Here is a 15704-nt window from a genome sequence, read left to right as displayed (position 1 = left end):
CCTGCGAATGTGAATGTGGAAGTTAGAAGTCAGAAATTGGTTATGACACAGTGTTTGAGTGAAAAATAACATGAACATACTGCTTGTGTCTGAAAGTGCTGTGGCTTATTAAACCCTGCAGGAATTACTTGCTTTCTTCAGACTTAAATTGAACACAATGATTCCTCGCCTTGTAATCAGAATAAATGCATTATATTTAGATATTTTTTCCCCCACAGTCAGTCTGTTGTTGGAGCAGCTGGTAAAGGAACAATGCAGAACAGACACCAGTGGACTAAACTTCACTGATAAGTTTCGTAGATTAACCTTAAATGTTATTATTTTATATTTTTATGTAAAAGTACAATTATCAGCCAATATTGTTATCCATTTTTTATTCAGTCCTCAAATATCATTATTAGTATCTGCCTCAAATGGTCAAGTATTGGTCTGGGTACAACAAATATCAAAGGCTTCAAGTTTAATCTCCATATACAGTATTTGTTCTACTGAGAGCTACACAATACACTGTAATATAGAGAAAAGTGAATCAATAGAAAACTGTATGACTTGAATTTTGTCACTCACTCGTTCTCCGCCCCAACAGAGCAGCGAGGATTTGATCCATGTATCCTGAATCAGATGAACATAAAATGTATCACAAAGCCTGAAAGCTGCGAGGCCATTACAGAAACAAACACTGAATACTTTCTTACTTTTCTTTGACATCTGGGCGTTTCTTTGACCTACAAAGAGAGTTAGGGGTTAGACGTCAGGAGCTGCAGTGTCAGTGAGAGTACTGTAAGGTGAAAAACTAACTCACTGTTTGGTTGAGCAGCACTTCTCCTCCCCATTAGACTCACAAAGGTGTCGTAGTCGATGTCATCAGATCTCTTCTCTACATCTTCACTAATGCAGCACTCTGGCTTAGCCTGGAAGCCAAAACAACAGCAACATCATCATTTGTTAGCCAGCTACAGTGACCTGCAGGACCAGGCCATAGCTCACATGACTTTGTAAATATCTTATAAATATAGCTAGTCTTACCTGTGACGTTGCTTTGTAGATGTCTTCCTTACACCAAGACCTCAGAGGAAAAAGGACGAGGATGACTAGAACGACCAGTGAAGCAACGGTGCAGCAGTTTGAAGTCCTCTCCATCACTCTGAAATGTGAACCAGTGCAGCAGATTTAAAGCAGACAATACCTGCACACAACCAGGCTGAGAGTTAATCTCCCTACAACACTATTATATATCAGTCAAACTGATTTCTATTGTCTCTGGTGTTTCAGTTTTTCGTTTACTAGCAAACGTTTTACCATCGTCACATACTATGCATAAAACATAGTTTTAGCAAAACATTTTGACTTTTTAGATTTTGTTTCATATAATCTGATGTTTCAGATATTTTTGTGTGAAACCTTAAAATGCGTTGTTTAGAGCATTTTCAGGTTTTATGTTTTTTTTGTGCTTTGCAGCGTCTTTTCAACTATTCTTGAAAACCTTCAACTCACAGATGTCTCACACAATGTAATTATCTAAGCAACACTTGTTTTTGAAGCTTTTGAACTATGAACCTCAAAGCTAAGGGAGTGCCTCTCAACCCTTCTATTAACTTCCATTTTAAGGGAGACCTGAAATTTACTGTTGAACACAGAAATTCTTGCTTTTTAAACATATGTGTGTTACACATGCATACAATACATATCTATAAAGCCTTCTGCTACTCTTGGGGAACAAATGTTGATAGGTGTTTAACTTTTTCAGCTGCACTCTACTGTGAGAACAGACATTTTATGTACCTCAGCTGTGAGTATACAGTATTTAGTTCATTATCCATTTATTTTAAATCTCAGCTGGAGTACAAACTCTGCTTCATAACTCAGTGTGCTCTGCCCAACGGGCCATACATTAGCTATTCTGAGGATAAAACGAATAAAGACTAAATGTTGGGTGGTTTCAAGCGTCCATTCACTCCCATGACATCTATAATTTAAGTGGTTTTCCGTTTTCTATCCATGCTATCAGCATAACATCCTGAAACAATCTCAGCCTCTTCTTCATCAAATGGTTGTCTTTTAATGCTCTTTAATTAAATCAGTCTCTAGCAACATGTGACTGTCCTGAGAGATATAAACTGCAGTAGCTAATGCAAAACAGTTTAAACTAATATTGTATCTTTTATAAGAAACATTGGTACAGGGTATAATATAAAATGTATCTGTAGCTACATTAACAGTCAGTCCCAAAATCACGCAAAGGTAACTGAACTATTTGTTGCAGCCAGATGTCCAACAGTCACACTTAAGATGAAAGCAGATTTGCCGTAATGTGACTCCACATATTAAGTAATTCTATAGACAGATTAAACACTTCATAATAAGGGTTGAAACCACATGTTTAAGTAATGCATAACTAATGGATGCAACAGCATACCAGCTTGATTAAAACCTATCATGATCATTTGTTAATGAAGAATTCATGATACCTCTGCTTTAATGAATACATTAATTCATCATGACGCATTAGTTAACTACATGTTTTGAATTACACAGTTTACACATTTGTTGTACAAACATACTTTTACAGAGCCTGGTATCTGATCTGAAGAGTTCAAAAATAACTCACTGGTTTTTTCATGGAGGGACTTTGCATAAAATATCCTTGTCCTTACCTTTCTGTCTGTGAAAAATAAAATATAACCTTTGACTTAAAAATAGACGATTTTTAAAGCTCCCCTTAATGTCTCAAAGTAGGTTTCCAGGGGAGCTTGTGTCCTTTTCAGGGAGCCGAGCTCCCCATAGCTCCCCCGTAATTCGAATCATGGTAAAGCATGTGTTTTGTACCCTTGTTATAAATGTAAAGTGCTACAAATGTTTAGCACTTATTAGGCCTAAAGTAAAATATAAAAAAGTGTTAAATTGGTCACCTTCCAACTAATTAATTCCAATTAAATGACTAAATTTTACTCAATTCACAGCAGGTTAGCTAAACATGCAAAAGTGCAATTTGTCTGCAGCCATGCGGACAATTCAAATAAGTTGATGAATCTCTAAATACTTGGGTTTAAAATGGAAAGAGAGTCTCAGAACCAAACTACATAGTTCTTTAGCCAAAGGATACTTCCAACACATTATTAGGAAATTATAACTAGGAAATAGTGGACCAATATTAAACAATAAAGTGCAACATAAATAAAATTGTTCAACACATTGGTGTTTTGTAGTGAACATTATAAACCAATCCTGATAATCAATTAATTAATCCAATAAATCATGTAAATATCACATGAGATTATATCATTGGAAAATATGCTGGTACAGTATCTTTACTAAACACAGTATAACTCATAAATCATCCTTAATCTCAATAATCCATTGCATATAATGAGGAATGAAAGAAGATATTACCTGTTGACAGTTTAATCTTGATCTGATCCAGCAGTACAAACCAGTGGTCTGTTCAACAGTTTACTGGTATTAAAGGCTGTCAAGTCAAATTCTGTCTTTCCGCTCAGCAGCCTCAATTATTATAGTCCTCCAGTTCATTTGTAATCCAATTAGAGCTCCACCCGCCACCCCTACACACACACAAACACACACACACACACACACACACACACACACACACACACAGTTAGTAAATTGTCTTATTTAATAACTGAAAGAGTCAACATGAGATTTTAGGATGCAGTTGTAATAATAATATAAGGAAAGGTCCTGTAATATTTTCACCTGTGATTATTGAATGAAATTAACATTAAAATTGTAGATTCTAACTGCACACAATACAAATGTATGTGTGTGTGTGTGTGTGTGTGTGTGTGTGTGTGTGTGTGTGTGTGTGTGTGTGTGTGTGTGTCCCAGGAGAAACTGAACATATAATGTGCCTGTGTGAGTGGACTGGACTTGGAAACAGCGTACGCCCTGCAGCGGATATTGCTGTTCAGTCTACACTGTCATTGACTGGTGTGTAAGAGCAGAGAGCCAAATAACTCCCACACTCTCTCAATCAATGAACACTCAAATGACAAGCGGAAGCCTTCTGACTGACCCCTTCTTTCCACAGACAAAAAGTCAAAAGTTGGATTACACCCACCTGGAATTCAAAACGTTGTATCTGAACAGCAACAACCCCTACATACTCTACTGAGCCATACTGTGTTTATGACAGCCAATACCACGGCAGGGTTTTGAACCAAACTTTTTTTGTTGTGGCTCATTTGCGTAAAACAGTTTTAGTTTGTAAAGAGTTAAACCTTCAATCTTTTCTTCCTCATTGATCGTATAAACCCTCTCTAATTGTCATTAGAATGTATTTAAAAAAGCTGCCTTTTCATCTGACTTAAGCACACACAGGAACTTGCATTTAAAGGATAATGAGACACTTAATTTCAGATTTCCTGATTGTCTTGAAGTTTTGAGTTTTATTAGGAAACTACATGTATCTGCTGTGGTTGAAGTTGTTGTTTAGGAGCACCCTGGCAAACTCGACATGGCCTCATTAAAGGTTCTCCGTGGAAATAGGATTAAGATCCTGTAGTTAGAGTTAAAAATTACTTTTTTTATGGCACTGCACTAGGGTAGCTCATCCTGGTTTATTGCCTCATTAAAGCTGCAGTTACGTGTTACTTTGTAGAAAGTTAATCTTTACAAAGTGTAAGAACAACAGCTTCCTTTTGCAGGTTGACAGGCGGTTTAATAATTAATTAATTTATTATTAATGTTTATGTAACCTGATTGGTTAATCACAATTAAAATCTAGAACAAAATGATGTCTGTGTGTTAATCCCAGAAGACTGAATCATTCACACTCACATTTGAGTGTGCAATCATGCTTCTTAGAGGCTTTGTAACCCACAAAACGAACTTGACAAACTGGTAGCACCACCTTTACATGTTAGGTGAAAATATTACCCTGGGGCAATAAGCTGTATTTAGTCGTTAAACACCTGCAGCAGTCTGTCTATTGTGTGATGGGGAGGTTCCAGGTACACAATGTACTCAATGTACACAAATGTGAATAACAGTAAATAGTTAGATAACAAGATTGTATTATTACTACCGCATATGTAATGACACTCAGCAGTGTAAACATGAACAAAACAAACCAAAGAAGTTATAAAGTAACCAAAGAATCAAATAGAGGACAAGAAATTACAGTCTGCCAACAGTTTAAGTACCTCAAGCAGACTGGGATCACATGACCTTTATATGGAGTTAAACTGTAGATGTTTTACATTTTCTTCTTTAAGGATTTATATCATCCATGTTACTAGATTGCAACCATAGTTATGTTATATTAGAGTAAAACAGAGTCAAGAACAGCTTCTTCTCAAAAGCAATAACCCCCCTGAACTCTCACATGCACTGCTCTTAGTTCAACCACCCCAACCCCCGGACTCTCTTCAGTCACTATTAGACACTGATAGTTACTGTGCAATACCATTCAATGTGCAATATTACACACCATAAATGGGCTATATATATATAATATATAATATATAATATACAATGTGCAATATATATATATCTTACACTGTCTATAGCACCGTATTTATTTGCAAATGTACACACTCCTCAGGCCTGCACACCCTACCTCCCTTTTGTATTATCTCTTCATGTCCTGTGTTTATATTGTATATACTTTGATAATTGTACTGTTTTTGGCACTGCAACTGGAGTTGGCTATTTAATCTCATCGTACATGTGTACAGTGACAATAACGGCATTCTATTCTATTCTAAATCCAAGTTGTACTTTCAGTGTCAATTCATATTTAGCAATTATTTGATGTAGGGTTTAAATAATTTTATAAATTTGGCACTAGGAACTTCCAAACACTATATAACAAAAACTAGGTGTGGAAAAAAACATTTTAGTTTACTGAAATAAAAATAAAAACTAGACTATAGGAAACTGAAAGGATATTGTGTACATACAAAACTAACTCAATAAAAATAGAAATAAACAGGTAATGTTTTAATTATTACAAATACTCCCATATTATAATATAAAAAACTAAAACTAATACTGAAACTGTTAAAAACTACACTAAAACAAAATATTTTTAAACAATAAAAACTTAAATGTAAATGCGGAAACCCACCCTGGAAACTAACTGAGACAAAACTGAAAATAAAATAAAAACAAGAAACTAACTAAACTAAAACTAAAACTATAATAAAATGTGTATTTTTAGTATATAAAAACACAGGACAGACTCAAACATGATCATTTCACTGGGATTATCAGCGTGATCAAGAATCACGAGGGTGACTCCCATCAAATGAGCTAATACTCTTCAAGACACAAACCCTGATGGCTAATCACACCACATCTGTGTGTAGCACTCACCTTGCATCAACACGTTCTGACGTTTAATTGGACTCTGGGTATCCATCAACCAGTGTCAATTTTACTCAGTTCCCCACAGAAATGACTGCGAAAACAGTGCTCCAATTAAGCATTATGAATCACACACCAACCAGCCGATTGTTCACTTAGTGAAACCGAGTGGGCTGCTTCCTTATGTCCAGCCTCACTGAGTAAAACAGATGAGAACAAACAGCATGCTAAGGGCCGTATCACCCAATATCTCCACATTTAACTCGTAGGCAGACCACACTTTTGCTTAAGCCTGTAATCTTAATGATTTTAACTTCTGTAGCAGAGGCCACTCCCTCCATCTCCAGCAGGGGCCAGTGGAGGAGCAGCATCTCCCCTCTTGTCAAAACCAACAGAGAAAGATTTTGTCCTGTATTGTATATCTGTATTTTTTTTTTCTGAGGTGGAGGTTTTAGCTGAAAGACAAACTGGAAGTATACTGCAGGATGATTCAGCACAGGCAAAGGATGATATTGGTTAGTGTCCTCTGTGGTAAAACATTGCTCTTGATAGCTGTGAAATCAAAGTATCTCAGCCAAACAAACACTATTAAGTACTTCTGTTGGTTTATAAAGCACTGAATGGTTTAGGACCTAAATACATCTGCTGCTACGTTATAAACCGTTCAGACCATGAGGTCTGTTCACTGTCCCCAGAGTCAAAACTAAACATTGAGAAGCAGCATTCAGTTCTTAAGCGCCACGTATCTGGAACAAACTCCCAGAAAACAAAGGTGTGCTCTTTTAAATCAGGTCCTTAAACTTTGAGCAGCACATAAGAAAGGTCACCCAACCTTGTTTTTATCAGTTCTGAAACATTTCACACATACAGTATGCTCAATTTTAATTACACAGATAAAGTCGAACATGATTTTATATCACCACGCCATACTGTGACTCTCTTCCTATCTGCCTAAATGCTCACTCAGTCTCACAACTGCAATTAATCCAGAACTCAGCAGCCATATTATTGACCAACTCAAGGAGGTCCTGTCATATCACCCCATTTTAGCAGCACTGCACTGGTAACCAATTAAGTTTAGTAATGAATTAAATTAAGTGTTCTTGTTTTGTATATGTTTTAATCTGGAAAGCACTGAGTGCTAAAGCTTGAAAAGTGCTTTACAAGTTAAAAACGTAAATATATATAACATATTTTTCTTCTTCTCATTATTATTATTATTATTATTATTATTATTATTATTATTATTATTATTATTATTATCATATCTTGTCTTAATGCCTTAATGAATTATTTGGTTTTTGAAAGGTACTACACAACTGAACTTGACTTAACTCAAAACACATATGACATAAGGGTAGGACCCAATGATTAGGTGCTCAACCATGTATTTGTAAATGATTGCTGAGTAATATGATATGCTTATATTCCTGGTCTGTACTTGAGACAATCATGTGATACACACACAGAAAGCAGCACAACAACAAAGGGTTAGGTGTTTACTCTTTGTAAAACACTGCTACCCAAAGACTTTGTATTCATATATCTGGTCATACATATGGCTATACATGTCACATTACACAAACTATAGCACTATATCTAGGTTGAGTTGTTGAGGGTCAGTTTCATAAGCCACAGCTTATATACATATACAGAATCCTGATTGTGAAGGGAAAAAAGTAATTGCTGATACAAAACTTTGACTACATCAACTACAATAACTAACCAGGACTTTCGTTCCACTATAGAGAATCTTTTTTGGTTACTGTGGCCCATTTGGTCTTGAATGAGCCTTGTGCTTTCCTGTTTAGAAAGGAGGAGAAAAAAACTCTAGAGTACTCTAATGGGATGAAGCCATTTCTGTGTGAAGGGAGAGAGTGTGTGTCTGTGTAAAAGAGAAAAAAAGAGCAGAAAGAAAGTGAGAGGAAGGGAGGTATAGTAGAAAAAGGGGGAAATTAATTTCTGCATGAGACTCAAAGACAAACAACATGATATACTGCACATCAAGCAAATAAGAAGTCAGCTTTTCTAAATAGAACTGCTCATTCAGTATGGACAATGACAACTCTTTGTTGTATTGTTGGCTTGTTTTTCTTTATGCTATGGTGTGTATAAAAAGATCAGAATGAAGACCTGAACACAAGCCATATTCACACAGCCTTCACTTACATTAAACAGCCTCATCCTGCATTAGAATAGTACACAGTTAAACAAAGAGCTAATAGAACAATGGCCAAACACATGATGCAATATTCACAGGACATATCATCTGTTTCATAGAAATCCTTTTACACAAACTTCCTAATTTGGGCTAATTGTACATCTGATCAGTTGTTCCTTACTGTTATTGTTAGGCATCAAATATAATATGAAATATCCATAAAATATGTCACTTAGTCAGTGAAAAGGGGTCCCTTAAGGAAAAAGGTTTGGAACCACTGTATTAGATGTATAAGGTCTAGATTTAAATTTTAAAAGATGCACATCCATCATCATAATGAGTCTCAGGTCACATTTATGTATCATTGCTGTCCAATTCTGTAGATTTAAAATTTCCCAATGTTCAAAATTGCACTACAAGCTTATTCAAAACCAAGTGGATGATTTGAGAAATGTATGGTCATAAGTCTGAAAGCAGGGCAGTTATCTCTTTTTTATTTTTTATTAAAAGTTGACTTTTTGGAAATCCGTGGCTTTCATAGGACAGTAACTGTATGCTCCAGGGCAAAGTCAGGCTATTCTGGGTCCTCTCATTGCCAAAGAGATGGACAATAATTTCTATAGTAAAAGGGGCTGTGAAAAATAAAAGAGAATAAAAGAAGTCCTTTTCTAAATAAATTAGTACAGGAATGGGATGTGTTGAGATGTAAAAATATATGGACAGTTAACAGATCTGCAGTAACAAAAATACATCAATTATGATCTGAAGTTTTTGTATATATATTCCACTTTTGTGAATGAGTTCTTTACCTCAGATAGCCCTCTGTTTTCCTCACTTGTCTTGGCTGTAAGAGATAAATTTGCTAACGGCATGAGGAAAGATTTCTTTCAAGTATCTGGGTCAAAAACAAAACCTACCGACTGAGAGAGAGGGAGCAGAGGGACAAGGGGGATGAGAGGATAGCAGGGCAGACAAACAAAACGGCTTAAGAACACATGGACTTTCCCCACGTGAATCAATATTCAAGCCCTGATCTCCCTGTTGAGCAATGAGGCCAAAGAGAAGAGGGAGCTGAAAGACAGATGAGACAGAGGGAGGGCTGTGGGATGTCATGTGTAAAGAAGGAGATTCTCATTGGAGGCAAAGAGAAAGAAGATTGCTATGCATGTTTTGAGAAGAAAAGAGGAAAAAGGAAAACAAAAAAAGCATCCTGCATGCTGAAGCCATCTTGGTCGCACTGCTGCACTCTGGACTCCAGATCTGACCGATATTAAGGTAGGTGCTGGACACAAAGCTACCACAGGATCAAAAGAGGCAATGAAATTATGAAGTTGTGGGTGGAACAACATTTCTATTTTTAGTTGTAGTCAGTGCAGGAAAAAGAGGAGCTGTATAAATGTTTCAGCTCAGTGTGGAGGCTCTGTATTGGGATTATCTGTGTTGCTTAGAAATTTTAAAAACATAACAAAATATAGATTTTTTTGTTGATTTTAGAGTGTGCCACTGTTTTACCAATGTTGTTGACTCTGAAGTCTTAATGGGACAAACTTTTTCATCAATGTTTTTGATTTTAAAATGCCTACTCATGTCATGAACTTATTTTACTCCACATTGGGATTTTATGCAGACAGAATGGAATAAAAATCTTAAATCCTACAATGCAGAAAAATTATTCATTGTGGTAGCAGAAAAAATACTAAATAAAAATGTATGAATCATTTAATATGTTTTACAGATAAACATGTGTAACAGGTCTTAAACGCTGGCTAGATACAAGCCTACTAATTAATTAAAAACCTTTATGTTTATTCAGTATGGACAATGAGAACTAATTTGTCGTGTTGTTGGCTTGTTTTTCTTTATGCTCCTGTGTTTGATGTAGTGGCTTTGGGAAAAAGCATTAACAAGAGCGGAAAGATGTCCTCCAAGTTGAAGTGGCTGATTGTGATCCAGTTCCTGCTGAATGAACAGGCTCTGTGCAGGGTCCCACCTCCTCTGGCACTGAGAAACACTCTGCTCCCAGGAACTGACTTCCATGGAGAGACAGCCAAACAGGATCATCAGTCTATCCTGGAATCCCAACCCCAGCTCCCATCTGCAGAAAAACCTGGTCCTGTATCAGTGGTTGCACAAAAAGAGGAGAGAGTCCGATCTGCCAAACATATAATATCAGACCTCAGGGCAAAGCTTCAGAGTCAGATTCAAGATCATCTCCACATTCAGGGTAACGTCAGCTGTGAGGAGCTGCTGTCTGCCAGCACCGTGGACGACCCATCCTCCGCCATATTCCCCCAGGAGCTGCTGGGTCTCTCTTTAGTGCCTGTGTTGGTGGTGGTAGGCTGCCCACAGGAGGCGAAGACCCTGGTGCTCAAGCTGTATGACCTGCTGGGAGTGGCGGATACAGAGGAGCTCCTGATGGAGGTGGAGGGTCTGATAGAGAGGAGGATGAGCAAGTCTGCATCTACACCTGCACCTGCATCAGCAGCATCGCCTTCAGAGAGGGATCAAGCAGGGCGCCACATAGAGGCTGTGATGTTTAACATCCAGCAGCTGGCCATGGTGGGAGAAGGTACCTCCAAGCAGGAAGGGTATTGTGACGGCTGGACCAGGGTGAATGGCACCATGCTGGTAGGAACAGCAGTGGAAGGAGGCACAGGTGATGTAGAGGAGGCTGTGAGCACCTGCGAGAGACTGGGAGTCCTGTGTGCTGGTGTGACCAGCAGTGGACTACTCAAACCTGGGAAGTACCAGGCAGTGTTTAAGAAAGGTAGTCGCATCCTGCCCGCTGAATCCACAGAGTATGAATGCTGGATCCGTCAGTGCAGTGAAGAGGAGGATGTTTTGATCTCCACAGCTTCAGGTCGACGGATGAAGCGAAGCCCCCAGAGGAGCTGCATCAACAAAAGCGAGGAACGCGTGTACAACGTTGTGGAGTGGATCCCTGCGGTCAGCACCCTCTACAACCTCGGCACAGCTGTGTATTACGCCTCAGTCAACTGCTCTGAAACAGCCAAGGAGAGAGCCATCCTCAGTGCAGTTGACCTCGGCACGGATGCTCTGATGGTTGCCACAGGGGGGACTGCTGGGGTGGCCGGCTACGCGCTGGGTGCGGGGGTAAAGACCGGCGTGAAAGCTGGTGTCAGGTATCTCCTCAACTCCATGAAGCAGGAAGACGACGTTTTGGTGAACCAGTTCAGCTGGGAGGAGGGCGTCATCACCATCCAGTAGACTGAAGGATCAATAAATCAGCCTCTGAAGCAATAAATATCATTTGAATGAGGTTATACTATACGTGTTTTAAAACAATGAGGCTCAATGTTTGTAAACTGACAAGGTTGAAGAGTAATAAACTGGTTATAATCTAGATTATTTGGAGAACAAGATTACACATTAATGTATTAGTCAGTTCTGAAAGGGGGAAAACGCTTTTTTGTGCACAAGCAAACTTAATTTGACACAATATTCAAATTCATTGAAGATGAAGTCCGTTAGTTATAACAGTAAGTAAGGTCATAAAGTTTGAACCTGTTTACTTTTAGAAAAATAGCTATTTTGTGTATGTAATGAATAAAATAGTTGAACAATTTATCATATTGAGCTGCAACTTTTGAAGAACTGGTCTCAGGAAATTAAACCTTCAATCCCTCAACACTCTTTTGCCGTCAATCCAGCGTCTTTTTTTTCGTTCTGTTTACTGTCCTTCATCACTCTTGTTGTTTTCTTCCCTCGCATTAAAACATTTTGTCAGGTCAGGGTCACATTCTCACCTCTGGTATAATTGCAGGGACAATAGATGGAGAACTAAATGTTGTTGTTTTATATGTTTTTTTTTCTCTTTAAATGTCAATAAATTGTATATTAAATCTGTGTGCATACAGTCTGTCAGTGTGGTAGTTTTTATATTAAATACATACATACTCCATTAGTTTTATGCTAAATGTAACAGTATGAAAGTATGCACACCACAAGAAAATATTAGTTCATGTGCATGTTCACATGAAATAATATTTTCTATACAAGCCAAGTTACAGTGTGCAGACTTCTCTGGTGACTCAAGTAATAAAATATTTATTTTCATTTTCAAATGAAAGAGTGCACTACTACAATTTTCAAATGCAAATTATATGTAAAACATCATGAGATCAGCAGGTTAATCTGGTTCCCAGGCTTGGATAAACAGTCGCACATTTTAGGTTACTTTTTTTTTTATCTGCATGGAGGTCTATTTATATGTCCTATTTGTGAATTTGAGAATATAATAATCTTTACTACACTGGGTTGAAGCTAATATGTTAATGTGAATACAGTAATTGAATTTAGAAGCATATTAAGTGTCTGCAAGCTGATTTTAAAATACACAACATGCTGTCAGAAGAAAGTAAAGCAGCTCCCTGCAGACATGAAGGAATATAAATAAAAGAAAATGCCTGCCTCTTCACCCCTGCTTCAGATCTTATCATCCTCTCCAAACAGGACTGTGTGCATTCCTTAACATGCAAACAGTCTAACACATCAGAACGGAGCGTGTATATTTATGATAAGAGCTGTGGGAGTAACTCTGTGTCATATGTAACTATAAGCATCTGATGTGCCAGGGCAAAAGATTAAAAGTGAATCACAGTGATAAGTATGGCTTATTGATTACAATACAGGCTCATTTATTTGGATATGGGACAGCATGAATATTACAAGGCCATCGATAATATATCTACTATTTGACTAATATTTCATAATGTCTGCTGTGAAAGGATCTTTTTTTATGCCTATTTGACACCAGCTGGCTGAGACCTCTCTGCTGTTGCATGTTCTCTCTGTTTCTATCTGATTTTCCTCCCATAGACCACAGACATAAAAGTTCAGTGTGTTTGTCTGAATGTGACCTGTCCGGAGATAATGTCATATGGCTGTACGGAATTATTTATGTTCATCAGAACAGAGCGAGTTGGCTAGTTATTGATCAAAAGCTCAGGTGAATTAACGATTGGTAATAAATAATCTCTGCTCTGATTCTGAGCTCCATCCTGTGAACTTTGCTCTCACATATTTACCAAACTGGTACGTCTGTATTTCTCAATCCAACCCACAATTTTATTAATTTCTCAGTAAACTGGTCAGGTTGATGAATCCAGTTAGTAGCTACCTATAATATATATACACATTAGCAGAAAGAGATAGGCCTAAGGAACAAAGCTGGTTTCCTTTAATCAATATAATGATAATCCCCAATAGAGCACACAGCATACTTCTCTAATTGTTCTGTTGTCTTATAGAATACACTTCGATCAATACTTCTTATTGACATTTCTTTTCTCTTGTCTTTATTTGGTGTTGAGGTAATCCAAAAGTAATGGAAAGTAATCAATTTACTTTAATATTGTAATACTTGGTTTAGGTTACTGACGACATTTTTAACAGGTAATTAGGAATCGTATCAAATAAAATGTTTAAAGTAACCCTGATTTTTACTGTGGTGACAACCACTACTAATATACTGCTTCAACTTCTGCTTCTTGGTATACACCAATCAGCCATAACCAGATCAGTTATAGATGATCAGTGTAATTACTGGTAGTAGTACTGGAGTTGCCACTGTCAGTACTTCTGCTATTACTACAAGTAAGACTGCTGCTAATACCACTGAGACCTTGCTCTGCAGCATAAATAATAAAAAAGTTCTCTCTTATTGCGAGTAGTGGCAGCCTCCTGCAAAGTGCACTCTGATTGGCCCTGCAGCCCTGCACCTAATCAGATGTCAGTGCATCCACAATGAGAATTCATAATCCTTCTTTTTATTGCCATTACTCTGACATCCTTCCCCTCATATTGATCTCCTTTCTGATCAATGTTCTCATCCACCTCCGTGCAGGCATTTCTATATAATATGTGTGTTTGTTCCAGACTGATACAGTTGTTCATTTCTGTCACTGATTTCACAGATTGAGGTCTTACTGCAGAGGACTTGGGATAATGTAAATACACCACTCAACAACATGCACACGGAGAAATAGGGGTATCATTTCTATCAGAAAACTACCCTTTGTTTAATTTTAAAGGAACCAAATCATGGCTGACAGAAAGGGGTACATAATTATAATTTAGGGAGGAAAATGTTACAGCAAATCAGTGATTAAAAAAATCTTGATCTAAAAAGAGAGTTGGGTTTATTGAAATAAAATAGGCTAAGAGTAAATGTATATTCAGTTCTTGGTCTGTGTGCTCTGGGAATAATTTCATGAGTGAAGAACTAGGACAACACTTCCATTCATCTTTTTTAATTTTGCTACAAGTTCACAATGGATCTATTTGAGTGATTTCATCCATTTAATCAAGTAGCTAATTGTCAGTGTAGCAGAGTACAATGCTTCCACTGCCCATTATTCACAATTTTATTTTATGTAAGTATTATCACTGTTTAAATGTAGATTTATTTTCTATCCATCTCTATGGGGACTTGGTTTTATGTTTGTAATTAAATGTTTGTAATTACTTTATGCCGTGGCCCTCCCTCACGGAGTTGGGTAGTGCAACCTGTTTTTCTCCCTGTAGTCTGCTCGGGAATGCGCCCGTGGCAAGTGCACTTGTAGTCGGCACTGCTGAAACTTGTTGAGTAGAGTTTAAACTTGATTAAGGCTGGTACAGCGTTCACTCGTTATGGACAAATCAGTTCTAGCTGAACAATATAATTAAAAGGTACTGAAAAGTGTTGAAAAATGTAAACTAATTGTTATTTCTTTTAAGAAATTTTGTAAATGTTAGTCTCTGAATTAAGCCCATGTTTTTGCCACATTAGGTACAAAATGGCCTGTGGCTCCAGCTGTACCTACCTCATTAGGTACCAATTCTGTACCTTTTCAATGGGTACATTTTTGTACCAGGACATAAAGGTATACATTTTTGTCACTAGGGGAACAGAAATGTTCTTTTAGAGGTGCAGAAAAGAAAGTACAAAAATGTACCATGGCTAAAGCTACAGTGCTTGTACACTGCTATGGTACAGCTGGAGCGAGAAAGCATTTCTTCCCTTCTAGGTCCATTCCTGTACCATGATTTCTTAGTGTGTACAGAACATAGGTTTAATGTTTATAGACATTTTTATGCTGAAATGTTACACACTACAGAGTTAAGGACAATACTTAGTTATGTAGACATCAGTTGAACAAGATGCTCCTGTTCCTTGCTTAGCATGTGAATCGGTAGTTCTTTGTATTCTATAAAG

At 37.4% G+C, this 15704-nt stretch overlaps 2 protein-coding genes across 2 annotated transcripts; one reads left to right on the top strand and one right to left on the bottom strand.

Annotated features, from left to right (window-relative positions):
• Positions 1–522: 522 nt before the first annotated feature.
• tac3b (tachykinin precursor 3b) lies at positions 523–6481 on the bottom strand. The gene is made up of 6 exons (XM_051415825.1): positions 6337–6481; positions 3391–3560; positions 1027–1144; positions 803–911; positions 696–725; positions 523–612 (listed from the first exon to the last, which is right to left on the bottom strand). Exons 3-6 carry the CDS (start codon positions 1138–1140, stop codon positions 560–562), a joined length of 306 nt encoding a protein of 101 aa, XP_051271785.1. The 5' UTR covers positions 1141–1144; positions 3391–3560; positions 6337–6481; the 3' UTR covers positions 523–559.
• A 3072-nt stretch (positions 6482–9553) lies between these two features.
• On the top strand, positions 9554–12368 carry apof (apolipoprotein F). Its single transcript, XM_051415818.1, has 2 exons — positions 9554–9763; positions 10371–12368. Exon 2 carries the CDS (start codon positions 10406–10408, stop codon positions 11714–11716), a length of 1311 nt encoding a protein of 436 aa, XP_051271778.1. The 5' UTR covers positions 9554–9763; positions 10371–10405; the 3' UTR covers positions 11717–12368.
• The last annotated feature ends 3336 nt before the right edge of the window (positions 12369–15704 follow it).

This window comes from Dicentrarchus labrax, unplaced genomic scaffold (genome assembly GCF_905237075.1).
Source record: "Dicentrarchus labrax unplaced genomic scaffold, dlabrax2021, whole genome shotgun sequence".
NCBI lineage: Eukaryota > Metazoa > Chordata > Actinopteri > Moronidae > Dicentrarchus > Dicentrarchus labrax.
This window is presented reverse-complemented; position numbering and strand designations above follow the sequence as displayed.

What these genes read in the sequence shown, in the direction of transcription:
- tac3b (XM_051415825.1), bottom strand. Translation starts at nt 1,140, where the DNA reads ATGGAGAGGACTTCAAACTGCTGCACCGTTGCTTCACTGGTCGTTCTA. An exon ending in TCTACAAAGCAACGTCACAG is followed by an intron (nt 912 to 1,026) that starts GTAAGACTAGCT and finishes TTTGGCTTCCAG; the next exon opens with GCTAAGCCAGAGTGCTGCAT. An exon ending in CGCCCAGATGTCAAAGAAAA is followed by an intron (nt 613 to 695) that starts GTAAGAAAGTAT and finishes CATCTGATTCAG; the next exon opens with GATACATGGATCAAATCCTC.
- apof (XM_051415818.1), top strand. Translation starts at nt 10,406, where the DNA reads ATGTCCTCCAAGTTGAAGTGGCTGATTGTGATCCAGTTCCTGCTGAAT.